The following is a 27,136-nucleotide window of genomic DNA, read 5'->3' on the forward strand; positions in this document are numbered from 1 at the left end:
GCCGAGCCCGGCCGGAGAGCAGCGGCTGCAGCGCATTTGGGCTCCGAGGAAGTTGACCGAGGCGGCTGCCGCAGGATCCCGGGTCCGGATTGAACGAAGCCCGCGCGGCCGTCTCCTCCGCGCGCCACCCCTGCGCCTCCTGCGAGCTCCGCTTCCCATCTGCTATTGTTTCCGATTGTTTTCCGGTGGCGAGCCCGGCTCCGAAACTTACAAAGTGTCGGATTTCCCCTGTTGGAACTGAGGGACCGCAGACCGCCTCCGGGTAGCTGGATGAAGCCCACCCCGTCCCCTTCCGGCACCAAAGTGCTTACTCCTCTCCAAAGTGCCATGTCTGAACTGCCACTGGCAAGAAGCGGCTCCTGAGGCGCGCCCACACCTTTCACCTGCCTCGCGCTTCCCCCTCCTCGGCCACCTTCCGGGCCGAAGCAGCAAGGAGGGAGCCCCCTTTGGCCGTCCGCCGTGGAACTGGTTTTCCGAGGCTGGCAAGCCGAGGCTGGATTTGGGGGAGGAATATTAGACTTGGAGGAGTCTGCGCGCTTTTCTCCTCCCCGCGCCTCCCGGTCGCCGCTAGTTCACCGCTCAGTCCCCGCGCTCGCTCCGCACCCCACCCACTTCCTGTGCTTGCCCGGGGGGCGTGTGCCGTGCGGCTGCCGGAGTTCGGGGAAGTTGTGGCTGTCGAGGATGGGGGTCTGTGGGTACCTGTTCCTGCCCTGGAAGTGCCTCGTGGTCGTGTCTCTCAGGCTGCTGTTCCTTGTACCCACAGGAGTGCCCGTGCGCAGCGGAGATGCCACCTTCCCCAAAGCTATGGACAACGTGACGGTCCGGCAGGGGGAGAGCGCCACCCTCAGGTAGGGAGCTGACATTATTCTACGAATTGATGATTTGTATGGCGTGGGGGTAAGGGGCAGGGGTGCAGGTGTGTGCACACTGAGTCGTGCCTGGGTTGGCGGAGAGGTCGCTGGTTCCCTGGGCTGCACAATTTATGGCTGCGCTGGGAGCTCTGCCCGGGAATGTGGCATTCATAGGGAAAGGCTCAGAGGTTCTGGCGGTGAGCTTCTTCCCAAAAACTGGCCTCTGCGGCTCAGGCACTTGTTAAGGGTGAGGGGTGGCTGGACCAGGTGGTCGCTGAGATTGAGGGACTTGTCCCTGGCACTGTCTGTGCCTGAGCCTGGTGGCCGTGGTGACAGGGGGCTTGGAGGGGCTCCCCGTGAGCAGTCTACTCTGAAGTTAATGAGTCCCAAAGGAGGGGTCTGGCTTGGAGTGAATGCCCCCACTCGCCCATGCCGTGGGGCTTTGCCAGCCCTGGCTCCTGCACTCTGGGAGAGCCGCTGTTTTGTCCTGGGTCTGACTGTGCCCGGGCTTTCCTGGGGTGCCTTCATGCCGTGAGCTGCTGAGCAGACAGAGGTGCTTTCTCCTGTCTGAACGTGGCTTTCTGAGGCCCGAGTCATGGAGTCTGATTTGTCCCTGGAAAATGGCATTTACTGTAGTGAACTGTGTTCTGTTCCTGCTGTCCACCAAAACAGTACGTGCAAAACTCGTCTACTGAAGAGAAACTAGGTTTCAGTGTTGGGTTGGGTCCTGATTGGCTTCTGGGGTTAAGGCGTACAGGCACTGGGGGAGGAGAAGAAGAAGAATCTCGGTTATGCTTTGTGTAAGGTAGAATGATTCTATCTCCCTGATTACCTTGCTTGCAGAAATGGTAACTCAATTTCCAGTGTTGATAAGCCACACCTCTCATATGAGGGCAACACACTTTGCCCTCATATGAGAGGGATTGCAATGGGAAATTTTATTTTCTGGAATTTTATAAGAAAATAAGCATGAGGTAGAAGTTAAGAAGGTTCATGGGAACGATTTTCCTGCCTCTCCTTGGTTTAGTCTGCCCTCTTAAATAAAGTTTTCCAAACTAAGCAACAGGACTAACCACAAGGCAATATGGCAATATTCTTGTCCTTTGCACATGAAGATTTCTGGAAAGATAACCCTGGTGCCATTGCCTACTCTTTTGCCCCTCTGATGACTTCTTCTAGGATTGGGTTGTTTGTGGACTGTATACTTAAGGCAGCATCTATAGGATAGAAAATGGTGAAGAGAAGGCAATGTCAATACAGAGCTGAATTATCAGGACATTGCCAAAGGAAGTGTGTAATTTAGGGACCCATGGAGGGCTACAAGCATCCTGTGATCCTTTGTCTAGGGAGAGCTTATCCTCATGGCTCTGGTGAACTCCTAGTTATGTGTTGGCTTATGAGACCCGCCTCTTCCACTCTTCTGGGAAAAAATAAAGCAACTAGCTTCCCCACTCTGAAATGATTGTGTATCTGTTTTAGAAGTGGATTTCAGGGGAGTTACAAATATGCAGTGATTTCAGACTACTTAAATAAAAAACCAAAAATGAATGTCTAATGCAGTAATAATCAAGGAAATTTAATATTCTCTGGATGCCCCCTTTGTCCCTAGTCCTTGACTGCAAGGAGGTTCTCCTAGGGACAGAGACATTCTCATATGGGGAACATCTTAGATACAAATGGGATTTTTTTTTTTTTCAAGGAAAAGGTGTGAGGTAGCTCTGTAGAGATTTGAAGATAAATAAACAGGAAGTGGGTCCTGGCAGACAGAGACCCTCTGTCTGAGGCCAGGATCTGGTTTCCAGAGGTAGTCTTCAAGGCTTATGAAAATCAGGACTGTCCAGAGGGTGGCTGCATTCAGCAGAGGCTGAATCACGAGACAGGCCTGGGTTAGGAGTAGCTTCTTTTTGAAATCGCATTATCATGTACTGGCTGACTTATCTTTCTTTGTCTTCCCTTTCATGGTTCTTTTTTCTCATTCTGCCAGTCCCTTTCTCTGTCTCTTTCATCACTAATGTTTGTTTGCATTTTCACATGTGCTCTCCACACAGTGGTATTGTTTGGATATGGATGGAGATGGGAACATGGTGGAGCTTCCTTTCTAGACCCTTGAATTGGCCCCAACCCAGCCAAGTTCCTTCTGGAACATCTCCTGTCATTCTGTGCCAGCCTCAGGGGCTGAATGTCTTCCTGATACGCAAGAGCAAGGCCCTCACAGTGGATGGAGCACTACAGGGCAGGGATTAGATGAGCCACACCAGCCCTTGACCGTGGGCCTGACCTAGGATGTGAATCAGGCGCCAAGTGTAACAACCATTTGGAGGATGCTCAGGCCTCTCAGGATTGCCCTTCTTCTCAGACTCTGATGCATTAGAACAAGGAAGGGCTGCCCTGCTGGGATGGACTTTGGTGGAGTGGAAGTCCCTGAACTCTCAAACACAGGCCCTGCATTTTCTTGTTCTGTGTACAGAGAGGCAAGTAGGAATTTCAGAATGTATTTTGTTTGCATAAAAATTGCTACATTTTCACATAACCTGACTGTAGGTTGCAACAATCTAGTAGTTCAGAGTTCTGAGTTATTTTCTTTTTGCTTTGTATTGTGTGTGTGTAGGGGGACAGAGGACCCTTCCTTCCTTCTTTCCATCTTTCTTTCTTTCTTCTTCCTTCTTCCGTTTGTTTTTTTCTTTTTTGGCTAATCATATGACCAAGCGGTAAGGAACCACAGCTAGGGGAGACCAGAGCACCTGTGCTGGGGCCTGGAGGGCCGCCATATCCATCTTCCTATGGGTGATTGGGTGATGATGGTGATACTTGTAGTTTTCTTCATAACCAGCAGAGGACTTTTTGCTCTAATTTCATTTTATTCTGCTTTGTTCTCACCAACATCATTTTTTGAGGATCTTTTGCAATCCCTAAAGAATAAATGCTCAGCAGAAGATTCTAATGTGAGGAAACTTTTAAAAAATGTTTTATCTTATCCAAGTAGCTCTAACAATCCTTATGGAGGTATTGGGAAACCTTTCAATTAGCATAACATTGACAGCCTGAAAAGAATTACAGTTTACAATCTCCCACTCTTTCTGCCCTCCTGCTGACATTCTGTAGGCATGTTTCTTAAAAGGGTAAGGTAAAACAGAATCTTCAATAATAGTACTATTAGCCAATGTTTATGGAGTGCTTACTATGTGTTAGGGAGCATCTGAATGTTTTAATAGTATCTAACCTATCATTCAGCCTCGTAACATTAACACTTCAATAACAGCCCCATGGTGTAGGAGATAGTATTATCCCTATTTTACAGAGGAGGGAACTGAGGTGTGGAGAGTTTACATCCTTTGGTGAGGGTGGCACAGCTAGGAAGTTTTGAAGCCAGACTATGAAGCACTGGTAATAATCACGTTAATAGGATGCATAGTACTATCATTGGTCTGTTACTGTGTGAACATTTTATGTAAACAGTAATATTTAATCCTCACAACTCTCTGAAATAGACTTAATTATTCCCTGTTAAGACCCAGTGAGGGGGAACTTACCTGAAATCACACAGGCAGCCAGTGGCAGGACGGTATACTGGCTCAGGACTCCGCTCCTTGACTTTGTACACCAAGCTTCCCAGGACTATTCAGGACCCTTTGAGTTCTGTGTTCCTCTCATTCCTCTGTGGCACTTAGTGTCTGCCCTATTCATTTTGGCTTAGACCCTGTTTTCCAATGTTCACTAACTCTATTCTTTCTTCCCTTGGACTGCAGAGCACCTCTTGGAAAGCGAGAATCATGCCTTGTCATGGCATGAGCACTGTGTGCTGGCAGATTCTTACTCAAACAAAATGAATGAAAGTCACACAGCAGTATCCCCCAGCTATATTCAGTTTATCTCCTTACCACATTTCTCTATCATTTTATTTTAAATTTCAACTATGGTCAATCAAAAATGTATTGAGTGATTCTTTCAAGAAGGGGACTGTATTAGTCCGTTTTCACGCTGCTGATAAAGACATGCCCAAGACTGGGTAATTTATAAAGAAAAAGAGGTTTAATGGACTCACAGTTCCACGTGGCTGGGGAGGCCGCACAATCATGGCAGAAGGCAAAAGGCACATTTTACATGGCGGCAGGCAAGACAGTGAAAGCCAAGAGAAAGGGGAAACCCTTATGAAATCCTCAGATCCTGTGAGACTTACTCACTACCACGATAACAGTATGGGAAAAACTGCCCTGATGATTCCATTGTCTCCCACTGGGCCCCTCCCACAACACACAGGAGTTATGGGAGCTACAATTCAAGATGAGGTTTGGGTGGGGACACAGCCAGACCATATCAGGCACTGAGCTGGGTGTTTGGGTGTGGAGAGGCGTATGGCCTGGACTTGGCTTTTGGGGGCTTGGGTCCAACTGAAAAAGCTGGCTGTGGAGAGAGAGATCATAGACCTTGTGAGGCAGAGTACACCGTGAAAATGTGGGCGACCACGCTGTCTGTGGCTGGAGCACAGCCCCGGTGTTGGAGTGAAGGCTTTCTGTGGGTTGGCAGGACTTTGCTAACTCCCGGCTCCTGGGTGGAAGTGAGCAGACATCAGTGAGGAATTAGAGAGCCCCAGATGCTGGGGGTTGGCAGGACTTCGCTAACTCCTGGCTCCTGGGTGGAAGTGAGCAGACATCAGTGAGGAATTAGAGAGCCCCAGATGCCTAACGGCATGGGTGCCGTTCACTTAGAGACCTTCACGAAGCGTCAACACACCTGTCACTTGGCAGTTTCAATGAATGCTTTCCACATTTCGGAGACTCCCCAATTAAGGCAGCAGCTAGTAAAGTACATTATTTCCTGGGATCACTTGGTAGGTGGGCATCAGAGGCTGAACTCGGCATTCTGTTGTGCCTCTAGACCATGGGCTTGGCGATTGGATGATGTTGTTTTTCTAGGGTGAGTTAGGAATTGAAGGTCTGAGAAATGTATGCAATTTAGGTTGAGTTTTGATGTGGAGCTCCATTGAATCATACAGACTAAATGTGGTTCTGATACTTGAGAGGACCCAGGGAGTCACCCTCTAGATGAAGGAAGCTGTGGCACTTTGCTCATGTCATGTAAAGTGCTTGGAATTTCATTTGATGAGCAAATGCATTCTCTGGTAGTCCCTCCAACTACTCCACAAGCTCTTGAGGGCAGAACTATGCCTCCTCCAGGCTTGCCTCCTAATCCGCAGCACATGGCTTGGCCTGTGGAATTTGCTAATAAAATCCAAAGGACTCTCATCCTGCCTTTCCCTTCACTCACTCTGTTGTGGACACCCATAAACACAGCTTATTCCAGCTGCAAAGCGTTTCCTCTTGTGGTCCCCGCTGCTGGGAACGCCCCTACCCTGATCTTCCCATGGACAGCTGTTTCTTATCATTTTGGCCTAAGCTCACACAGAATTCCCTCCCTGATGCTTTTCCTGATAGCAAATCAAAATAATCCTCTACCACTACCACCAGTCTTACCCTGGCATATCATCCTGGATTTTTTTTCTTCAGAACAATCATCTCCATCCAAAGTTATCCCATTCATTATTTGGTTGTCTGTGTATGGTTTGTCTTTCCCAAAGGGACTGTAAATTCCTTGAGAAGAGATATGCTCTGTCTTGTTAGCACTGTATAAGCAGTGTCTGGCAGATAGAAGGTGTTCAATAAAGTTGTTGCATGAATGACTGCAGGAATGTAGGCCTGAGATCACGTCTTCTTCTCCTCGGAGTCTGTGTCCTTTTTCCTGGATTGTTTTGTGTTGTCCTTGCCTTGGGCATGTTACTTCCTCAGTGTCATTTCTGTCTGGGCAGCTGTGTGAGGCTGCTCTTGTGGAGGTGCTGGGGACAGGTTGCAAATACACAGAAGTCATTGAACTTGTGTCTGTCCAGGCCACAAACGGGGTGTGCTGGTTCTCCATTATTTAATATTTGCACCCGTGACACACGCCTTCCTTCTGCTGGGTCACTTCCCCACCCAGTCCTTAAGCCTTTGAAGAAACGATGATATAGTCAACCCTAGAGAAATTAGCGTTTTCAAGATAAGGAGGGACACAGGAAAGCACTCTGCCCATCCTTTCTCTCTGTTTGTGGAGGCTGCTGGCAGTGGTTGTGGTGGTGTAACTATCGATCTGTTGTGTATGAGTTCACCCGTTCAGAATAGCAATGCTACTCAGGAAGCCTGTGCTGCTCCCACTCCCCTGCCCCCTTCCAGGACCGGCCACTGGGCACTCACCTTGGGGCTTGCCAGGCATCCGGCTGGTGTCCTGTGGCTCTGAGGAGAAGGGACAGATGGGACCAAGGAGGGAGGCTCCTGGAAGCACATTCAGCTGTTGAGGAGCCAAAAACTAAAATGGGAAAACTAAAAACTCAACCTAACATGGGACAGAAGGAGTAGGAGTATGCCAGTTGTCACTGAAAGCCAGAGGAGGCTACGGGGGGCCAGCTCGGTTCTCTAACACCCCTCATCTAAACCGTAAGTGCTTTGCAGAAAAATGTCTCCTTTCTCCCTCTTTTAAATGCATAGCATTCTTGAATTTGAATGGATTGCAGAGATCTGGGAGGTCAACCACATGGTTCTACAGATAGTGGAAGTAGTGATAATCAGTCTTGCACAAGGATGCCTTCCAGAAGGGCGAGAAGGGCCAGCAGCCGGCACACTCGCCATCCCAGGCTGTGAGCCCTCACTTGGGGCTACGCATGCTAAAGGAAAGGCCGTGTTTTCCTACTAAGTGCAAAAGCATCCTGCTGACCGTGAATGCTTTCAGTGCATTTGGCTGACATTTATCACCGTATTCTCTCCTGACTGCTGGTTTAGTCTGTACCACACCTTGCATTCTTATGCTTTGACTCTCACTCCATGTGGGACAGCTGTTTCCTGCGGGTCAGGTCCTGTGCTGAGCAGTTTACCAGAAGAACCTCATTTAATCCTCACAGGTGCTCCATCAGGTGGACACAATTATTACTCTGATTTTACAGAGCAGGAAACCAAAGTGCTGAGAGGCACAGTGAAGGTATTTTCCCAGCTCACATACTCAGGTGGGTGCTGAGCCTGGGACTCAGGATGGGTGGTGTCAGACTGCTAGGCAATCCCCCTCTGTTCCGTAGTGCTGGTCTCGTTCTGTCCCTTCTGTTCTTCATTGCCAAGTTCCTCTCCCACTAGAGACCCAGTGAGTTTGGTTGTCTCTCCTTGTCGTGGTGCACAGGAATCCCCTCTCCTGAAGCGTGAGAAACAGGGCCTGGGAGTGTTTAAGGTTTCACGTCGTCCATGGCATGGAGACACAGGGACCCAGCTGACCTCTAGAGGTCCCTTCTACTCACAGAATCCTACACTTTCCATAGTTTGTTCAGAGGAAGACTCTTACTCCAGGTTCTTCCGTTCATCTTTGGCTTTAGGGATCAGCAATCTTCGACTTTCTACAGGAGGCTCATAATACCACGAACATTTCCACCTACTTCTCTGGAATGTGATATTGAACCGATGAAGGCAGATACCAATTCCAGGAGGATTCCACAGGCCGGTCAGTGGATCTGGATGCCATAGTACCAGGGGAACTGGAGGGACCAGCTCCAAAATGCTTCCTTCTTTGCTTAACTACTAATAGGCGTCTCTCCTGGGGAATCTTGTAAAAAAAAAGATAACTAATGGTAATGGCATATTTGTTCTCTTGGGTTGAAAGTCTCCACTGATGAGTAAAATAGAACATTACCCTTGTGTTATTTAAGGTCACTTTGCTTCCTCAGGAGTAAGTTGATGGGTTCCCACTGTGTAACAGATAACTAATACTAAATAAATAATAAGTAATACTACCAACATCATTATAGATGGTCAAATAATATTATTTTATATTATTTTTTAGGAAAGCAAGGATTTATTGGGTTTAGGATGCAATTTCAGATTGCATGTGTGAGCTGAAGAGAGAAGGAAGCAACAGGGAAGTTTACTAGGAGTACAATTGTTGGTGACAAAGATCTCCAACACACAAGACCTTACTGACTCAAAGGTACCAGGAGTGGTAGGCTAGGAAGAAGACAGAGTGGGAGACAGCAATCTACAAACTCTGGCTCAGGTACTTTGTTTGACTGCAGGCAAAATTTGTAATCTCTCCACCCTCCATTTAAAGAGGACCGTTATTACCCAATCTCAAAGTGTTGTTTTAGGCTAAAATGAGATGGCACACACAAAGCATAGTACATAGTTATAACTTTCTTTATATATGAATATATATGTATGTACACATGCATGTGTGCATATATGTGTATATAATATACACACATATACCAATTTTCATTATAAACTATTGTAGCTTAAACACTTTGGCAGATATACCAGTGTCTCGCTTCTGAAAGATCCAATCATAGGTGGACAGATCCCCCTTTGTCCACCTATAATTGTGAATTTTTTTGTGGTGCCTCTGCTACACATCTGTTTAGAGATTCTTCAGTTTCAAATCATTTCTTGAGATGTTTTGTTTCTGAGAGGGAGTGAGAAGAAAGATATTTCTTTGTTTTTCATAAGAAGATTGTTGCATAGCACGTTGTGACAGTTCATGGCTCTGAAGATGCATTTCCCACCAGAAAAATTCATCCAGAAGGTTCTGTGGAGCAGGTTATCTGTGAATTCATGCATAGATTTCAGGTTGCCAGACCCTTTTTCCTTGGAGAAATGATTTTTCCATGATAATTCCACTGGAGTCAAATGGTAAAAACAGGGTCTGCGATAACATGTGTTGGGGAAGGGGCAGTTTAAGACTCCTGCAGCTTTAATGTTCTCTAATTGTAAATCTTCTCTTCATTCATATCTCCTGATCATTTGGAGGCAGGCTCAGGGCTTGAGTGGTGATGGTGAAAATAGAGAAGGAGCTTCTTTGCATTTGGGAATTTTACTTCTGGTCAGATCTAGGGCAACACAGTGCATCTGGCATTAGAAACTGATCTCAGCATTCACTGATGGGATCACAGGAAGAGTCCTGTCCATTTTAACCCAATGTCAAAGGGCTTACATTAGTTTAAATGTAGTGAACTATGAATAGCAGTCTTGATCTTTCATGATCTGTTTTTCTTAAATCTCATTTATTTACATTGTTGAATTATTTGGTTTTACTTGGGTGTATTTGGGCAACTTGCTGTCTTATCAGTGTGAAATGTTTTGGCTTAGAAAGCTTTTGGGGGGTTAGATTTCCTTATAAAATGAACATAGGAACTAATCTTACAATCTCGCTGATGGATTTCTTAAAATAATAGAATTTCTAATGAAAACAGCATCAACCAACAGACTGATGGAACATTAAAACAACTAAAATCGACCTTCAAACAAGCTTTGTTGGGTTCATGGCGTTAGAGGAAGATGTATCTGCGTGAAAATAGTTTCTCGATCTTCTCTGACTTTCAAACGGCCTCTAATGTGCGGGATGAGTGAAAAAATGCTCTCACATTCAGAATAGTCATCTTTGGACAAATTTACCTGTCAGGAGAGCTCAATCCAAAATACTAACCCATCAGAAGCTATAAGTAAGAAAAAGAACACATGCAAATTATTTTTAGTTTAATGCAGTTTTTAGACAGAAAAGCTGGAAATAGCAGTGCTGTGGTGTTACGGGTTGAATTTTGTCCCATCTCCCCACCATTAAAAAAGTTATGTTGATGTCCTAACCTCCAATACCTTACAATGTGACTTGATTTGTAAATATGGTTGCTGCAGATATAGTTAGGTAAGGGGAGGTCATACTAGAGTAGAGTGTGCCTCTAAACGAATATAACTGGTGTTCTGGTAAAAAGATGCCTATGTGGAGACACAGAAGACATGCAGAGAGTGACCACAAAGGCAGAGGCTGTAGTGATGCACCTGCAAGCCAAGAAATGCCACAGATTGCCAGCAAACAGCCAGGAATTAGGGAGAGGCAAGGAGGGAAACTTCCTTACAAGTTTCAAAGGGAGTATGGCCCTGCCAACCCAGTGATCACTATGATTTCAGACTTCTGGGCTCCAGAACTGTGAGACAACATATTTCCACTGTTTTCAGCCCCCCAGTTTTGGTACTGTATTATGACAGCGGTAGGACACTGGAACATTTGCATATTAAAGAAATAATGTTGTTAAATAATAGTAACAAGCATGCAAAGGATCATAGATAGGCCTAGTTAGATCATCCAGTTCCAACGATGACACAAGCCACTGCAGTCCACAGAGGAGGTGCCGGAGTCCGGAATGCTTCTGGGTCTCAGTCGTGAGCCCAGCCTCTCCATAGCAACTCCCAAAGAAGCCAATCAGGGTAGAAATGCTTGCCCTTTTATTCCTCAGAGACCATCAGGACAAACCCTGTTGTATCTTCTCCGTTATCTCAACCCCCTCAGAAATCACAGACCCTCAACCCCAGGGCCATGCATCATTTTCTAGACTCATATCCTGACGTCCAACAGTCTAACCCAGTTGCAAACCTCTTCCTCATCCTCCAAACCTTTTTACTCTCTGGACTTATGATCTGTCACCAGCAACATTTTTACATCTGCAGTCTCTACTTTGAATGTTCTCCCCTTATTTTCCTGTTTTCTTTTTTGCTTTAGTTGAAACTCGGCTGTTCCCTGGATTATTGCCACTCCTGGAGTCCTCAAAAGTGGTGTTTTCCTCAAATACCTTGCTTACCCTGAGGCCGGAAAGTTGGATAAACGTCCTCCTTGCTATGGCTGCTGGACATTTCTTTTTCATCTTTCTCAACATCTCCCGTTAGGGTGGAGGAAATGCCACTTGGCTCTGTCGCCCTCTGCCCCTTCCTTGTCGTAGTCTTCTGCCATCTGTTCTGACCACGTTTCTTCACTCTGGACCTCCAGACCGCACATCCTGTTGCTCATCTACGGAGACTTTTAATGATGACGTTCAAACTGGGTCCTCCCAGCCGGTGCCCTTGACACAAGGCCCATTGGACCATGGCCAGCTACTCCGTCCTGCCTTTCCCTCAGTCTTTCTGATCTTAGGAACTGCAAACCTAGTACATCTTTTATTTTTTTCATTCTCTCCTGTGCTTCATCTAATTCATTGCTAAATCCCGTTTGTTTTTTCTTTTAAGAGTTATCCTGAATCAGACCACTTTTTACCGTCTCTAGCACTACCTCCCTGGGCAGGGCCACCGCCGTCTCTCCTGCACTATTCTGGTGACATCTTGTCTGGTCCGCTGTTTCTACTCCTGTTGCCCTGGAGTTTAGTATCTGTCTAGTAGCCCCAGCTACCATTTCACAAGAATTACATGACTCTGTTCAAAATCCTACAGTGGCTTCTGGCTAAACTTAGAATGAAATGCAACCATCTGGATGACGTAGAGGCTTTTTAATCACCTGGTGCCTATCTAAGCCTTATACCACTCCCCACATCACTGCTACCTCACTTATGTGAATGCAGAACGCGGAACTTCTCTGCTGTTCCTGGAACTTACTAAGACTCTTACTGACTTAAGAAATGTTCTTCCCTTTCTTAAGATCTGCTATAAACTTGTGTGTCTAGACCCTCCTTGAATTCATGCATCTACTCCAGTACCCCATCTTAAATAAAGGCTTTGCAGATCATGCTGTTTGAAATAGTGATGTCCTCAGCCCCCATCTTTCTATCTCTCTGCCTAGCTTTAATTTTCTTCACAGCCTGTACCACCAAGAGAAGTCAGTTATTTATTTATTTCTTATTTATTGCTACTCCCCCTAAAATGCAGGGTCCACCAAGCTGCTGAGTTTATTGCTCTCATTTGTGGTGATTACATTACTGCCTGGGACATGGGATCTATTACAGAATATTTGTTGAGTGAATGAAACATTTGTTAGGAATAATAGTAAGCTATTCATAGTGAAATTATTTATCTTTCACCAGAAAGAGGAAACTCAGGTCTGTCTCTGTATTGGCATGGGATCGGGTGTTATTAAACGGAGTTCAGATGGGGTATGTGTGAGCTGGTGTGTTTGTTTTCTAGGTCAGAGAGTGGAATGAGACACTGAGGAGGAAATGGTCAGGCCATGTGGCACACTTCAGAAAATCTACACGGGTGGACTCTAAAGAGCCTTTAAATATCCACTGTCACGAGGGGTTTTATGGAAAAATCTAATAGACACTGGAGAATAAGGATTATTCTGCTCGAGACCTACAAACCTGGGGGGAAGGGAAGGAAGGGAAGCAGCAGCTAGAAATTAGGCTGTGAGCCTGAAGTTTCACACATCATTCAATGTCCAATCTTTCATGTTAACCTTTCTTTATCAAGAGAATTGTACCTTCGGGCTCTGGAGGATAATGATTAAGTGCAGGGTCTGGAGCCAGACCCTCCTCCCATCCCCAGTTTCAAATTCTGGCTCAGCCACTGGGTATATGACCTTTGGCACATGGATTAGCCTTGCCGTGCCTCAGTTTATCTTCATTTGAAGGGACTAATAATAGGGGTTCTGGGCCAGTGTGAAGCATGAAGTACGCGGAGCAGTGCCTGGCGCTCTGCTCGTACTTGGTGTTAGCCTTACATAACTGAGGAAGGACCGGGTCTGCAATGGGCCCGTGGTGGGCAGAGGGCGGGGTGTGCCTCTCGTGATCCTGGAGCTGTGTGTGGAAATGCACAGTGCAGGGCGTGGAGCTGGGGGCGGTGGCTGACGCTGGTGCACGCTCTACAGCTACACAGACATCTGCTGCTGGGGTGGTTTTTGAAAAGTGTCAGCACGGTTCATTGTTTTTGGCATGTGACTTGTGGTCTCGGGCCAAGGTGGCCGGGCTTTTAGTCCTGGCTCTGTCCCAGCGCATCATGTGGGGCCGCTAAGAAAATGAGCGTTCCCAGGCCTGGGGTTCGCTCTGTGAAGTGAGAATATGCTGTGTTTCGTTCTTGAGATTTGAGGAAGGGATTACTGGCTGCTCAAATCGTATGTAAGTTTTTTTTTATTTTTCCCCTGAGCACAAACTCGGCTGCCTTTCCCAGACTCTTTTGAATTTAGAGGTGACCATGTGACAGCTCTACCCAAAGGAATGTGAGCCGAAGCTCTGTGTAGGTCGGCCCAGAAAAACATCCCCTGTGAAATTCTTTATGTGCTTTCTCCTTAGACCATCTGGATGTTGATGTCCACAATTACTTTGGAAACCTGTGTCCTGTTTGGCAGAGCTCCATCGGCCAAATTCCTGAATGACAGCGCAGAGCAGGGCTCGCACCCCCACCCACTAGCTGGCCAGGAACCCTGTCAAATTATTACCTAAAGGAAAAACAAACTTGTATTCAGGCTTCTGAGAGTTCAGAGACGATTTGTTACAATAGCTAGCATTATCCTATCTGATTCAATACTCAACCATTATAATTTATATTTTCTGATTTCAGCTGCATAGAAATATACAGATGTAGTTTCTGAATCCAGACCTAAGCACTTATTACAATTTCTTGGCAAACCTTTTGATGATTTTTACATGTGTCTGAAAGTGAGAACCATGGCCTTTTCAAACGGAAGTCTCAAATGTTTGATTTTCAGTTGCTTGACTGCGTACATCTGTGGTCCAAGTAACATGTCTGCTTTATTCTGCAGGAATGTGAAAACCAGTGACAAGGAAAAGTTTTACCTTGAGGCAAATGAGCACATATCCATAATGGACGTAACTCAAGACACGCTATAATTGGTGAAAATACCTCTTAGATGATAAATTACTCATTAATGGCTGGAGGTCACTTATTTAGTATAACCTTTTGTGCTAGAGATATTCTAACATCCAGTGTTTTAATTGACACATACTAAAGAGATAGATAGGATGATTTATAGGCTTGTTCTCGAGAGTGTTAAAGAGAAAGAGAGAAAACCACTCGAGTTTTCTCTTTTTTTTTTTTTTTTTTTTCTTTAACAGGGTCTTGCTCTGTCACCCAGGCTGGAGTGCAGTGATGCAGTCTCAGCTCACTACAGCCTCAACCTCCCTGGGCTCAGGTTACCTTCCCACCTTAGCCTCTCAAATAGCTGGGACCACAGGTACATGCCACCATGCCCAGCTAATTTTTGTATTTTTTGGAGAGACAGGGTTTCACCATGTTGCCGAGGAGGTCTCAAACTCCTGGGATTAAGCGATCTGCCTGCCTTGGCCTGCCAAAGTGCTGCGATTACAGATAGATGTGAGCCACCACACCCAGCCAGAGTTCCAGGCTTTGAGGAGAAACCGGGTGGTGGAGCAATCGTGTATGGATTTGGGTAAAGGAGAAAGGAAGCTGTGGAAAGGGGAAGAGCCTGAGCCAGAGTCGTGGATAGGAGACATACAAGGAATGGAGGCAATGCAGAGACAGGGGCAAGATTTAGGTGGTTCGATTCCATGATTTGTAATTCAGGGGTCCAGGATCTTGTTTTGTGTTTGTTCTTGCTTTGGTATGCTGCACAGTGCCTGGCACATAATAGGAGCTTAATGTATCCTTGGAGATTAGATGGATGAGATTTGCTGTGTTGTTTCAGTAGTGCCTACTGTACATCTCCTATGAGCCAGGAACTGTTCTAGGTGCTAAGTTCCTGTCTTACAGAGTGATGTTTAGTGAAGGAGATGAGGGTTGCAACTTGTATGGATTAGAAAAAAAAGGCATCTTCTCCTAGCATACAAGTTGCACAGACCAAGTAGGAGTAGGCATTCCTCGCTGATGATGTTGTTCACCAGAGTCCCTGACTGAGTAAACAGAGTGCCGGCTGCATTATTTTGTTGCCTTCTTCAGCCCTTGAGCAGCGCACAACCTGCACAACCGTACTTAGCAGGAACCAGCTGTTGGAAAACAAATAAGTAAACAAACAAACAGTGCATCACATCGTGGAAAGTATTGGGGCAGAAAGTAGACTGTAGGTGAGGGGACAGAGTAACCTGGTGTGCAGGGAGGAGCAGGGGCTTGCATGATGGTCAAGGCGGGGAACCGTGGAGAAAACCCTGCAGGGAAGAGCGTGTTGGGCAGATGGATTGGCAAGTGGAATGACCTACTCAAAGACGAGCAAGGCAAGGAGGAGGAAGTGTCCAAGCTGCATAAGGGGCAGGCAGTCAACAAAGGGATCCGGGGGTCCTCAGTGTCTGTAAGTGCTCTTCTCATGTCCACATTAGGGTGTGAATGATGGTAGGAGCACAGCTCTCGGGAGATGGGAAGTAAATACAAACCCCACATAAGCGACTAGCCCGGACACCTGTGTTGATTCACTTGCTGCGCACAGAGGCCTGGTAGTTTGCATGTGGACTTTGTAGATTTCTGGCAACCCATATTTGATGTGTGACCCCTGCAGCACACACATCCAGCCGTGAGGATCCAGGGTTTTCTCACTGAAATGTCATCCTTCTTGGCCCACTCTTGTCATTTTCACTTATCACATCTGAAAATTATAAACTTTTAAAATATGCATAATATCCAATTTGACGTTTTACCTGTTGCCATTTCCAAGATACTACATGGTGAAATTAAGCTGGCATTTGATGATCATCTGTGGATGTGTGTGTATGTATAAGTAGGCACATATTTGGAATTAATGGACTCACAGAAATCAGAGATGGATTAGGCCTAATGAACTGTTGAGAAGAATTATTTAGCACATGTTTCATCTCTCTCTTCAGTAATCAAACCTACACAGTGTGTATGCTAAGGAAGTGAGATTTTTGCCTTTTAAAAAAATTTCTTGGATTATCTCCGTTTGTGGCTGAAAATTTAACATTGCTCCCTAGAGCATTTTGCACCAACTTTATTAAGCGTTCAGTCTGACGTTTCCATGCCCCTGGTGTTACCTTTGTTATTTAAAAAATAGTTGCTTTCCTAGTTACCATTAATATATAATTAGTAGTTGATGCCGGGCTCCAAGCACCACACCAGGATACTGGCCTGGCCTTGGAGCCATTGTCAAACACGAAATCTTGCCCAAGTCTCTAGGGTTGAGTTAGGCCTGACCCTCAGAATGTAGCGACTGGAAGACTTGGAGAGTTAAGCCTAGATGGGAAGTGTGTATATTTTGTTTGAATTTTTATCCACAGTAAATGGATGCAGCTTTGTCTTGTCACCTAAGGCCTGTGGTCACCTTCCTCTGGAAGCCACCTGCACTTGACCGTTGTCACTTCGGCTTCTGCTAATTCCTTTAAGCACGCAGTTTCAACAGACTTTCAAAATACTATTCACAACATGGGGTTCCATACTCACTCACAGGAAGAAGGAAAGCAAAGGTGGATACTTGATAGTGGAGAAGGACACTTGATACCCTGAGAAGTACTTTCTTGACACTGTTACAGAGACATAAAATCACAGAGCCCTGTGGTAGCATCAGAGATGGCGTCACACATAGTCAGCTCCCAATAGTTGGGAGTCTACCCTGTGAATTTTCTTTACAGCATGGCTAGATACAGTATATACATATTTATCCTAAACATATATATTCAACTCATAAGTCTGCATGAAACATGTGAATTGAGATTATGTTCTGTAGTGGGAATAATGGATTCTGGTGTTGGGAAAAACTTAAGCTGAGACTTAACTGGACTGTTAAATTATTAACCTAATCTCTCTGAGCCGTTTTTTCTTTTAAATCTGTGAAATGGGGCTAAATTATATCTTAATACCTACCTGACAGAGTAGTTACAAGAATCATCACCATAATAGGAATAATAACAACAAAAACCAACACCAGTAGAAGCACTTAATGAGAACCTATCCTTATATGGTAAATGCTTTACAAGGGTTACCTGAGGGTCTACCCTGTGAGTTTTCTTTACAGCATGGCTAGACACTGATCATAATACTTATCATAAGTACTTTTGATAATTACATAGCACAAGATGTAAAATCTTAAGGATTATACCTGGCATATATGAGGCACTAAACAAGTTATTTCATGTTGTTAATATATTCCATTAGCAAAAACAAGCTAAACATGCTTAGGCATGTATAGAAGATGATGGACGACGTTCTGGCTCCTCCAAACACAAACCTTTTCTGTGGTCTCCTGTCTGTTTTATTCCACTACAAACTCTGAACTCACCATTCCCTATGGCTTGCTTAGCTTAGTTGCATTTTCCATCTCCTTCTCCCTTGCTCTTTCTCCACCACACACCCACTCCCAGCAAGTCCACTTAAAATCCTGCAAACAGCATCATTTTCACCCTTTCCTTCATTTCTTCCATCAGTACAAACCTGTTGTTTTCTCATGTTCCCACAGTTTGTTGTTTAGAATCATTCAACTCTTTTTTCAGGAAAGAAAGTGTTCCACATCTGCTAAGTGCCTAACACTGCTCTAGACCCTGAGACTTGCGAAGACAATGAGGAAATAAGTGACTGCACCATGCGATGTCCGGTAGTGATGAATGCTCTGTAGAGGCGAGTGGCAGTCAGGGAGGGGAACGGACGAAGTGTGCGAGTTTAGACGCCCTGGTTAGGGGAAGGCCCTCCTATGCAGGCCTTGAGTGAGATCTGATGAATGAGGGTGTGAGCCTGCCTGCATTTAGGAGAGGGGTTTCCCAGGCAGATACAAAGGTGCTGAGGAGGGATCGTCCTTGGCCTGAACCAATGTGGGGAGACGTGGCTGGGGCCCGGGCCAAGCCACCGGCCTTGGTGAAGGCTTTGGATTTTACTCTTTGTCTTAGGGGAAGCCCCTGGAGCAGTTTGACAGTTTGGGCTACTGCATGTTAGCAGTTTGTTTTTTTTTGTTTTGTTTTCATTTTTCTGTAACTTTATTGCCCTTATAAAAACTTTCCGCTTCTTATAGATGGCAAAGGCTGTATTTTCTTTCATTTTTATGCTAGAGACAGGACACAGCCCTCATGTAAAACCTTCTCTGCCCTCCCACAATTTGCTGTGCCACCTCCATCGTTTTAAGCACTTAACTGTGATACAGGACAAAGCTCATTTCTGGAGTCTTTTTCTTTTGTTTGGTTCACAATGATTCACAAACTAAGAAGGCACTTCCAGTGGTCATATCATGAAGATTTCCTCGAAGGATCGTGAACTTCCATGGAATTACAAGTCTGCTTGCTTTCCTGGGTGAATAAACACCAAGGTGCTCACTGGACTTAGCTTGTCGTTTGTGATCAAAGGCTCAGCTACCTCCTGCTCATGGTCCTGTGATGGCTGAAATCCGTGAAATGTCCAGAAAGAATGATTTGTCATGAATGCTTCAGCAAAGAGGCTGTAAGCGTCTATTCTCATTCTCTTATCTAATTTTAAACATTTTTTCATTGCTTTAAAAAAGGAGATTATTACTGTTGATTTAGTGTTGATGTTATTGCTTTGGTCAGTGTTGGGGTTTACTTAACCATTCAGTGTACACCAGTGACTTTTTGGTCTGTATTTCCCAACAATTACACTGAGTCGCAGAGAAAATATTAATTAAACATACCTCTATTTCAAAAGGCAATATTAATATATAATTCCCATTATAAATGCAGTTGAAACTTTTCTATTAACTCTTTATTTTTGTCACCAAAGCCTTCCCTCCTGGACAGTGGAAGTGAGTGGGACAGGTGGCTGTATGTGGTCTGAGCAGGTGGGCAGAGGAAGAATGCAGGGTACTTGTTGCCCTCTGGTTGGTACTCCTTCCTCCATGCTTATTTTCAACCTGCTGGCCCCTCACACTGGGCCCAGCTCATGCCATGCACTCAGTAAATGTTTAATGAAATGCTTACTCAAGGAGCACAATATTTTATGTGTACAGGGAGCCAAATGTGTATTATTTTCCTTTTGTTATGAAATACTTTATATACCAGCATGTGTGTAACATATCTATGTATAAAACATAATACATTGATCACCTGTGTTCTCTCGGTACAATCTAAGAAATATAGCCTTCTATTACCTGTGAAACTTTCTGCATTCCCACCTATTTTCTACCCTTTCTTGCTTGAGGAGATCACCACTGGCCTGAATGTTTGCTTCTTATTTCCTTTAGACTTTTACCGAATATATAATTATTCTCAAACAACATATTGTCTAGTTTTTCTTGTTGGTCCCTCCAAATAGAAAGAAATTTTATATATTCTCCTGCAAATGTTTTTCATTTAACGTTATGCATTTTCTAATAATTCAAAATTAATGTAGTCCTGAATGTGAACAAAGGCAGAGCTCTGACTCAGTCATTTCAGATAATTAACTGGTCTACAACCCACCAGTCAGAAGTGCTTTGATGCTCTTTGACCATGTGTGTGCGTACTTAAAACGCCTACTAAAAATATTAAATAAAAGCAGAAAGGCTTTTCCATCAACATAGTAGTGCTCGTAACGTTTCTGCGTAGTGGAATTGTGAGTGACATAGATCTTTTTGTGTTTTCTGTAATAAGCAAATTTAAAAAAATAAAATCTTGGGTTTTCATAACCAGATAGGATTAGTGTCGTAAAAATAGGTTTCTGGGCCAGGTGCAGTGGCTTACATCTGTAATCCCAGCACTTTGGGAGGCTGAGGTGGGTGGATCACTTGAGCCTAGGAGTTCAAGACCAGCCTGGGCAAAACCCTGTCTCTACACAAAATGCAAAAATTAGCTGGCCATGGTGGCATGTGCTTGTGGTCCCAGCTACTGGAGAAGCTGAGGCAGGAGGATCGCTTGAGCCCAGGAGGTTGAATTTACAGTGAACCGAGATGGCACCACTGCAGTCTAGCCTGGGCTGCAGAACAAGACGGTGTCTCAAAAAAAAACAAAAGTGTGTGTGTGTACATGTGTGTGTGTATATATGTATATATGTGTGTATATGTGTGTGTGTATATGTGTATGTGTGTGTGTATATATGTATATATGTGTGTATATGTGTATGTGTGTGTGTATAGGTGTGTGTGTATATATGTATATATGTGTGTATATGTGTATATATGTATATATGTGTGTATATGTGTATGTGTGTGTGTATAGGTGTGTGTGTATATATGTATATATGTGTGTATATGTGTGTGTGTATATGTATATATGTGTGTATATGTGTGTGTGTATGTGTGTGTATATGTGTATGTGTGTGTGTATATGTGTATATATTTGTGTATATATGCGTATATATGTGTGTATATATGTGTGTATGTGTGTGTATATATGTGTATATGTGTGTGTATATATGTGTATATGTGTGTATATGTGTGTGTATATGTGTATATATGCGTGTATATATGTGTATATGTATATGTGTGTATATGTGTATGTATGTATATGTGTGTATATGTGTATATATGTGTATGTATGTATATGTGTGTATATGTGTGTATATGTGTGTATATACATGTGTATATATGTAGATATATGTGTGTGTATATATGTGTATATATGTGTGTGTATATGTATATGTGTGTGTATATATGTGTGTGTGTATATATGTGTGTATATATATGTGTGTGTGGTAGGCCATGGGGCTTTTGGCACACACGTCCCCATGTGTAGGGCATTGCGCTGGGTGATGTTTGGGCTACAGAAATAAATAAGACACAGTTCCTGTCTTTCACATGCCCATGACCTGGCTAGGAATGGGGATCTTCAGAAGCAAGACCTCAGGAAGTGACTGAGAAGGAGCCACTGCTGGTCTAGAAGGCCACCTTGTCATCTGGGATGTGGTGGGGGATGGTGCAGAAGCACAGAAGGGACACTGGGGGTTTGGGGGAGAAGTGGTGGCAGGAAGGGGCCTGCATCTATGAGGGCTGAAGGTGGCTGTGCCATGGAAGCCCAACTACAATAGGAAACTGGAGCAGCAAGAGGCCATCAGCTACAGCTGACCCATTTCTGGCGGAAGAGAGAACCTCAGAGTTGTGGGTGGCCTTGGCGAGTCTTTCCTGCTGCGGCCATGCCTCCATCCCTTTCCAACTGAGCCCAGAGCAGCTGGGGCTGTCAGAACCAGGAAGACTGATTAGCGCGTCTCTGGATGGCTACGTCAGATTCAATTTTATTCAGCAAGTATCCATTCCATGCCAACCATGCACCAGGCACTGTTCTAGGCTTTGTGGAATTCGGTAGCTGTCAAACAATAAAATCCCTGTCCTCACAGCACTTCCCTCCTAGTGGAATGAGACAGTGAACAAAATACATACAAAACATAGAATATATTAACTGGTGACACATGTTGTGGAGAGGGGCAGGTGGATGGTAAAGGAAGATGAACCCTACGATTCCAAATAGAATGTCTGGAATAAGAATAATCCCTTGCTTATCCGTATAGTTTAAATTGTCAGCAAAAACATGCATTATTTTGACGTAAGAAGAAACATCAGGAAAAAGTTAAAGACCACAGTTTATTGCAATATATGCTTTTTTCAACATTTGAGGAAAAGAGATTGTACATGCTGTATTGGAAATATGTTTTAGTGTCTAAAACGGTGCAGAGCCATGATGTTGATCTTCATTTATCACCCCAATTCTTCTTCCTGGATCTTAATTGCCCCTGTCAGTAGGAATAAAAAATGGAAGCAGTTCGTCCAGCTTCTACACAGAAAGCCTGTCTCTGATCAGCAGATGAGGAATAGGAGACGATGCTGATAGTGGTGATTAGCTGATGGCGGTGATTATTTATACCTTAACGAGCATGCGTTGGTCATCAGTATGTGCTGCAAAGGGATTCGATCCCTGCCCACAGGGGCCTTTCCAGATGCTGCTGAGCTGGGCCTGGGCTGCAGGAGGTACAGATGCTGGTTGGAACAGCTGATCCTCAGGGCAACTTTTAGGCCAAGGGCCTTTGGAACCGAATTGAGTGGAGCAATTTAACTGCCCAGGACACATGAAGCCTCTTAAAAGCAATGGCTGCTGAATAAGCCAGAAGTCATAAATAGATGAAGTAACAAGCAAATAATGGGATTAATAAATAGACAGGGGAGCAGAGCCAGGGCTGTGAGCTGAGCGCCACTAGATCAAGAAATGTCAGCTTTTCTCTCAGCTTTTCCTCCATAGCGCCAACTGTCAGTAATTTAACTAACATTTTGTAAATAAATGTGGCACTCGGACAGCTGTCAACGCGCCTGCTATGAACACTCCTTTTGTCACTAAAAGCTGGCGGTGGCGCTCTGCTATGAACACTCCTTTTGTCACTAAAAGCTGGCAGTGACGCTCTGTTTCTCCTGCAAGTGCGGCCGGCACTGCCAACTGGCGCCTGGTCCTGGGACTCTCAGGGAGTGTGTGTGGCCCCGGGGCGGGGAGGCAGGTGCCTGCCCCAGAGACCTCACTCCCCTACACCCGCAGGCATCGCCTGGGTTCAACTCTTTCTGGTGCACTTGGCCAGTTTGTAAGGTGCTTCTGTCAAAAACGAGACTAGTGTTTTCCAAACACCTTTGTGTTTTAGCTGGGAGTTCCATGTCCCTGGCCATCTAGTTTCCCCACGAAGGATTTGCTCTTTCCGAATAAGACATTCATTTATCTAGGTTAAAGATATGAAACGCACTGTTTTCCACTCCAGCTGCTGGGTGATTATTTAAGGGTATGCAGCCAGAGTCTCCTTGTGCTGCAGTTTGCTCCCGAACTTGAAACTAATGGCTCTGGACTGTGCCTTAGGTCTCCCAGGTTTAATCACAAAGTTTTATTAAGTTAGTGCTTTAGTGTCTTCTTCCCAGAAAGACTCTGTCTCAAAGCTTCTTAACCTATACCCAAGCCAAATAAGGAGAGGAAGAATCTGTCTTAATATCCGAGTCCCGTGGGCAATGAATTTGGGTTATTGAAATATATGAAATCTAGCTTGGTGAGGAAAAGGGTGAACTGGGTAATTAAGTAGTCAGAAATATATTTAATAATAATATAAGTTCCAGGGGGCATTTACTGAACTCTTTTGTTGGGGGAGATGCTGTTTTACAAAGTGCCTTACATATTACCTCCTTTAACACCCAGAGTCCTGTGACCACCCCAGTCTAAAAAATGAGGGTCTGAAATCCAGAGACGTCGAGGAGTCTTTCTGACCAGTGTATGGCTGAATGGGGATTTGATCCCAGACAATTTAGGCCCTTTGATCCCTGGGGCCTGTGTCCTTAACATCAGCACTGGTCTTCCTTATTTATAGTTACCATGTGCACGGAGGATAAAATTACCAATTTTTAAGACACAAGATCACAATTCAATAAACTCCATACACAAATGAAGGAAACATCTTTGACCTTTTTTTCTGGTGAATGAGAAGGCTCTTTATTGTATTGTGGCAATCCGATGGGAACATGATTCCCTAGAGCATATCCCAGAGTAATATACGGAGAATACAAATAAATGATTAAGTGAATGGGCTCTGCAGTCAACTGAGAAGTTTACTTAGCTCCAGAGACTGAATAGTAGTAGTAGTAATTAATAGGAAGTACCTTGTTGGGATGTTTTGAGGATTAATTATGATAATCCATAGAAAGTCTTTACAGTGCCTTACACAGAGTAAATATTTATTCATTCATTGAAATTTTTATTATGTGCATGTGATGTGTCATGGATTCTGCAGTGAATGAGAGCGACATAATGTATTCTTGGAGCTTATGGTCTTGTGAGAGGAGACAGTAACAAACAAAGTAACGTGTACAAACATCTCAGGTAGGGGAAGTGCAGTGACGGAGGCTGCCTGGGTGGCTGGTGGGCTGGTGGATGTCTCTCTGAGAGGAAGTGACATTTGAGCTGAGACATCAATGGAGAGGGAGCTGGCCGGGCAAGGATCTGAGAGTAGGACACTGCAGGGAGCAACCATCCTGTGCTGGAGGGAGAGCGAAGAGACCCCTGTGTGTGCAGCAGCATAGACAGTGGGGAGAGGTGGAGTGGACAGACCTGCAGGCCTCTGTAAGCCAGGCCACAGCTAGGGATCTCTTTTCATTGTGCAAGAGGAGGTCATCAGAGAGTTTCCAATGGAGCGAGTGACATGGTCTGAGCCACTGGGTGACAACAGAATGCTGTTGGCTGGCCCCTTGGAGACTAGCTTATAAGCCTGAGAAGTGGACACTGCAGTACTCAGGTGAGGGACAGTGGAAGATTTGGCAATGATGGAGGCAGTAACAATTGAGAGATCATCACAGATAGGTTTGCTGGTGAAGCAGACTAAGCTGATGGGGTTGATAAGTTAATATGGAGAGTGTTACTGACTGCAATGCTTATATTCTCGGCTACTTTAAGGTAACTGGGTAATGGTGGCTTTGTTGTATTAGTGTTATGGTGGTATTTACATAATGAACTATTTACAGCTTGAGAGGTACTCAGAGATTTCTTTGCCACATTACTACTTTGAATTAAACATGGGCAACCTATTGGGGAAAGCATCACTAGCCACCTGCCCTGCTTAACACCCATTCAGAATGTCTGCTTTTTGTCTTTACTTCCTTTTCCTACTTCACTTATGAGATTGGGATTGATTTCTTGTGTTTATTAGTCATAAATATTTGTCCTAAAAACTAGTTTTTGGCCACTTCCATGTCCAAAGTTCCCTGGTGGAGGTGTGTTGGAATTGGAGGATTACATGCATGTGTGTGCACACATGTGTGCTGACCACAGATAATTAGTGTTAAGAGAAGGGTGTCACGGGGATAGGTGGGGGGAGGGAAGGGGAGGGTTCCCTGGCCTGTTTCATAAGATTTCCTCTGCAGCTCTCTTACCTACTGCCAAGGCCAGGTACAATTTATGTTGCCTGATTTCCTCATCCATAGAATGATATAGTTTTAATTAGGACCTCTTTCACTAACCTCCTTACCTGTAGAATTTTAGACCAAAATTACAGAGGAATCTGTCCCAGATTCACACCCTGTCTCATGTAGAACAAAGAACAAGGAACAGGCAGAGGAAGACAGTGGCAAATCTCACTTTTTAATAAGATAGTGGCATTCACTATCATTAATACTGATATTTTGTTCTTAGGTTAAATCAGCATTAAAGTACCAGCATTGTAATTTTGCTCAGTTATTTTAATAACTAAGAGTGATAAAAAGAGGGGAATCATGGAAATTGCATATATATATATATGTGTATATATATATATGCATAAAAATGGATTCTTAAATATCTCATTAACTCCTAAGAATATCAGTATAAAAATTGGTGTTGAGAATGATGGTTGAGAGACAGCAACATTTTAAAACATATAAAATTACATTCAGCATTCTCAGTCTCTCAAGGCATTCAAGTGAGCCATATGCTTTAAGCAACTTACTAAAGGTGGTTAAAATTAAAATAAGTTTGAACATATAGGATTAAACTTCAGTTTATCTTGGAATTTATTTCTATCCTATATTGCATTCTTCTATATAATACCAGAAAATGGAGGTATTACTGTAAGACACATGTTTTTTTATCCCTCCTAAATTTTGAGAGCCTTCTATGGAAGTGCTCTTTTCTCCCATGCCTTTTTATCAAGCCTTGGACATCGCTAAATTCTAGGTTACCAAGCCACTGGCCAAAAGGAACTTGTTGCTGAGCGGTATAATGAACGTTGGAGACTCAGAAGGAGAGTGGGTAGGGGGTGAGGGTTGGAAAACGACCTATTGGATACAATGTATACTACTTGAGTGACGGGTGCATGAAAATCCTAGACTTCACCACTATAAAATTCATCTATGTAACGATAAACAACTTGTACCTCCAAAGCTATTGAAATAAAAACAATTTTTAAAAGAACTACACACATGCATACACATACATACACACACAAACACACACAAACCAAAGGAACTGGTTTCCAAGATCAGCCACTGTTCTGGGGAAGACAGTTCTAACTACGATACATCCATGGATGGAACTGAAGCAGACGGAACTTACTCTGTATTAACAGCAGGGTTATCAATCACTTACTATGTATCAGACACTGCTCCAAGTGCTTATGTGCATCTCATAACAACTCTAGGAGGTAGATTCTGTTATTAGTCTGTTACAGGTGATGTGACTGAGAATAATTAAATAACATATTCAAGCAAACTGCTTGGCAAAGAGTCAAGCACCGTTTTCTATTCAGTCCTAAAGGTAAGCTTTATCTTTAGAGACTGTCCTATCCACCTACTATTTTAACTCTTTAGGTTTCAGCTCTGAAAATGTGAAGAAAATAAGCAGGAGGGAAATTATTCCCTGTCTATATTGTGTATCGAAAACGTCTACTCTTTTATTTCTGCAGAAACAGAAGTTCTGCATTTTCACTCGGGAGTAAAGTCAGCAGTTTATGTGTGTTTTTTTAATACCCTCTTAGCAGTTAATTATTCCTTTTAATAAATGCAATGAAAAAGAATTGTTATTGGACTCGTACTTTAATTGAATTAGTAATTTATTCTAGCTATTAATGTTTTTTAATAGTCTCTGTGTTATTTCTTGTTCTATTAGACAGATATGACAGGGAGATAAAGTGTGAGCTTACACAGGAGCTGTGTGGGTAGAACTCTCTGTGCGACGCATGGGCCACTGACAGGTGATTGGTCAGTGAGGTACGTGTTGT

The 27,136-nt window shown here is 44.2% G+C and overlaps 1 protein-coding gene across 6 annotated transcripts in view; it reads left to right on the forward strand.

The window, feature by feature from the left end:
• Positions 1-27,136, forward strand: part of NTM (neurotrimin) — a 975,363-nt gene that overhangs the window by 540,520 nt on the left and 407,707 nt on the right. For 4 of the 6 annotated variants that reach the window (XM_011934700.1, XM_011934698.1, XM_011934701.1 and 1 more), the window contains one exon: positions 764-848. In XM_011934700.1, coding sequence (XP_011790090.1) covers positions 764-848 — 85 coding nt within the window. Of the gene's footprint in view, positions 1-6; positions 849-27,136 lie in introns of those variants that run through there. The other 2 variants (XM_011934697.1, XM_011934699.1) reach the window with 1 other exon arrangement.

This window comes from Colobus angolensis, unplaced genomic scaffold, assembly GCF_000951035.1.
Source record: "Colobus angolensis palliatus isolate OR3802 unplaced genomic scaffold, Cang.pa_1.0 Scaffold137, whole genome shotgun sequence".
Classification (NCBI taxonomy): domain Eukaryota; kingdom Metazoa; phylum Chordata; class Mammalia; order Primates; family Cercopithecidae; genus Colobus; species Colobus angolensis.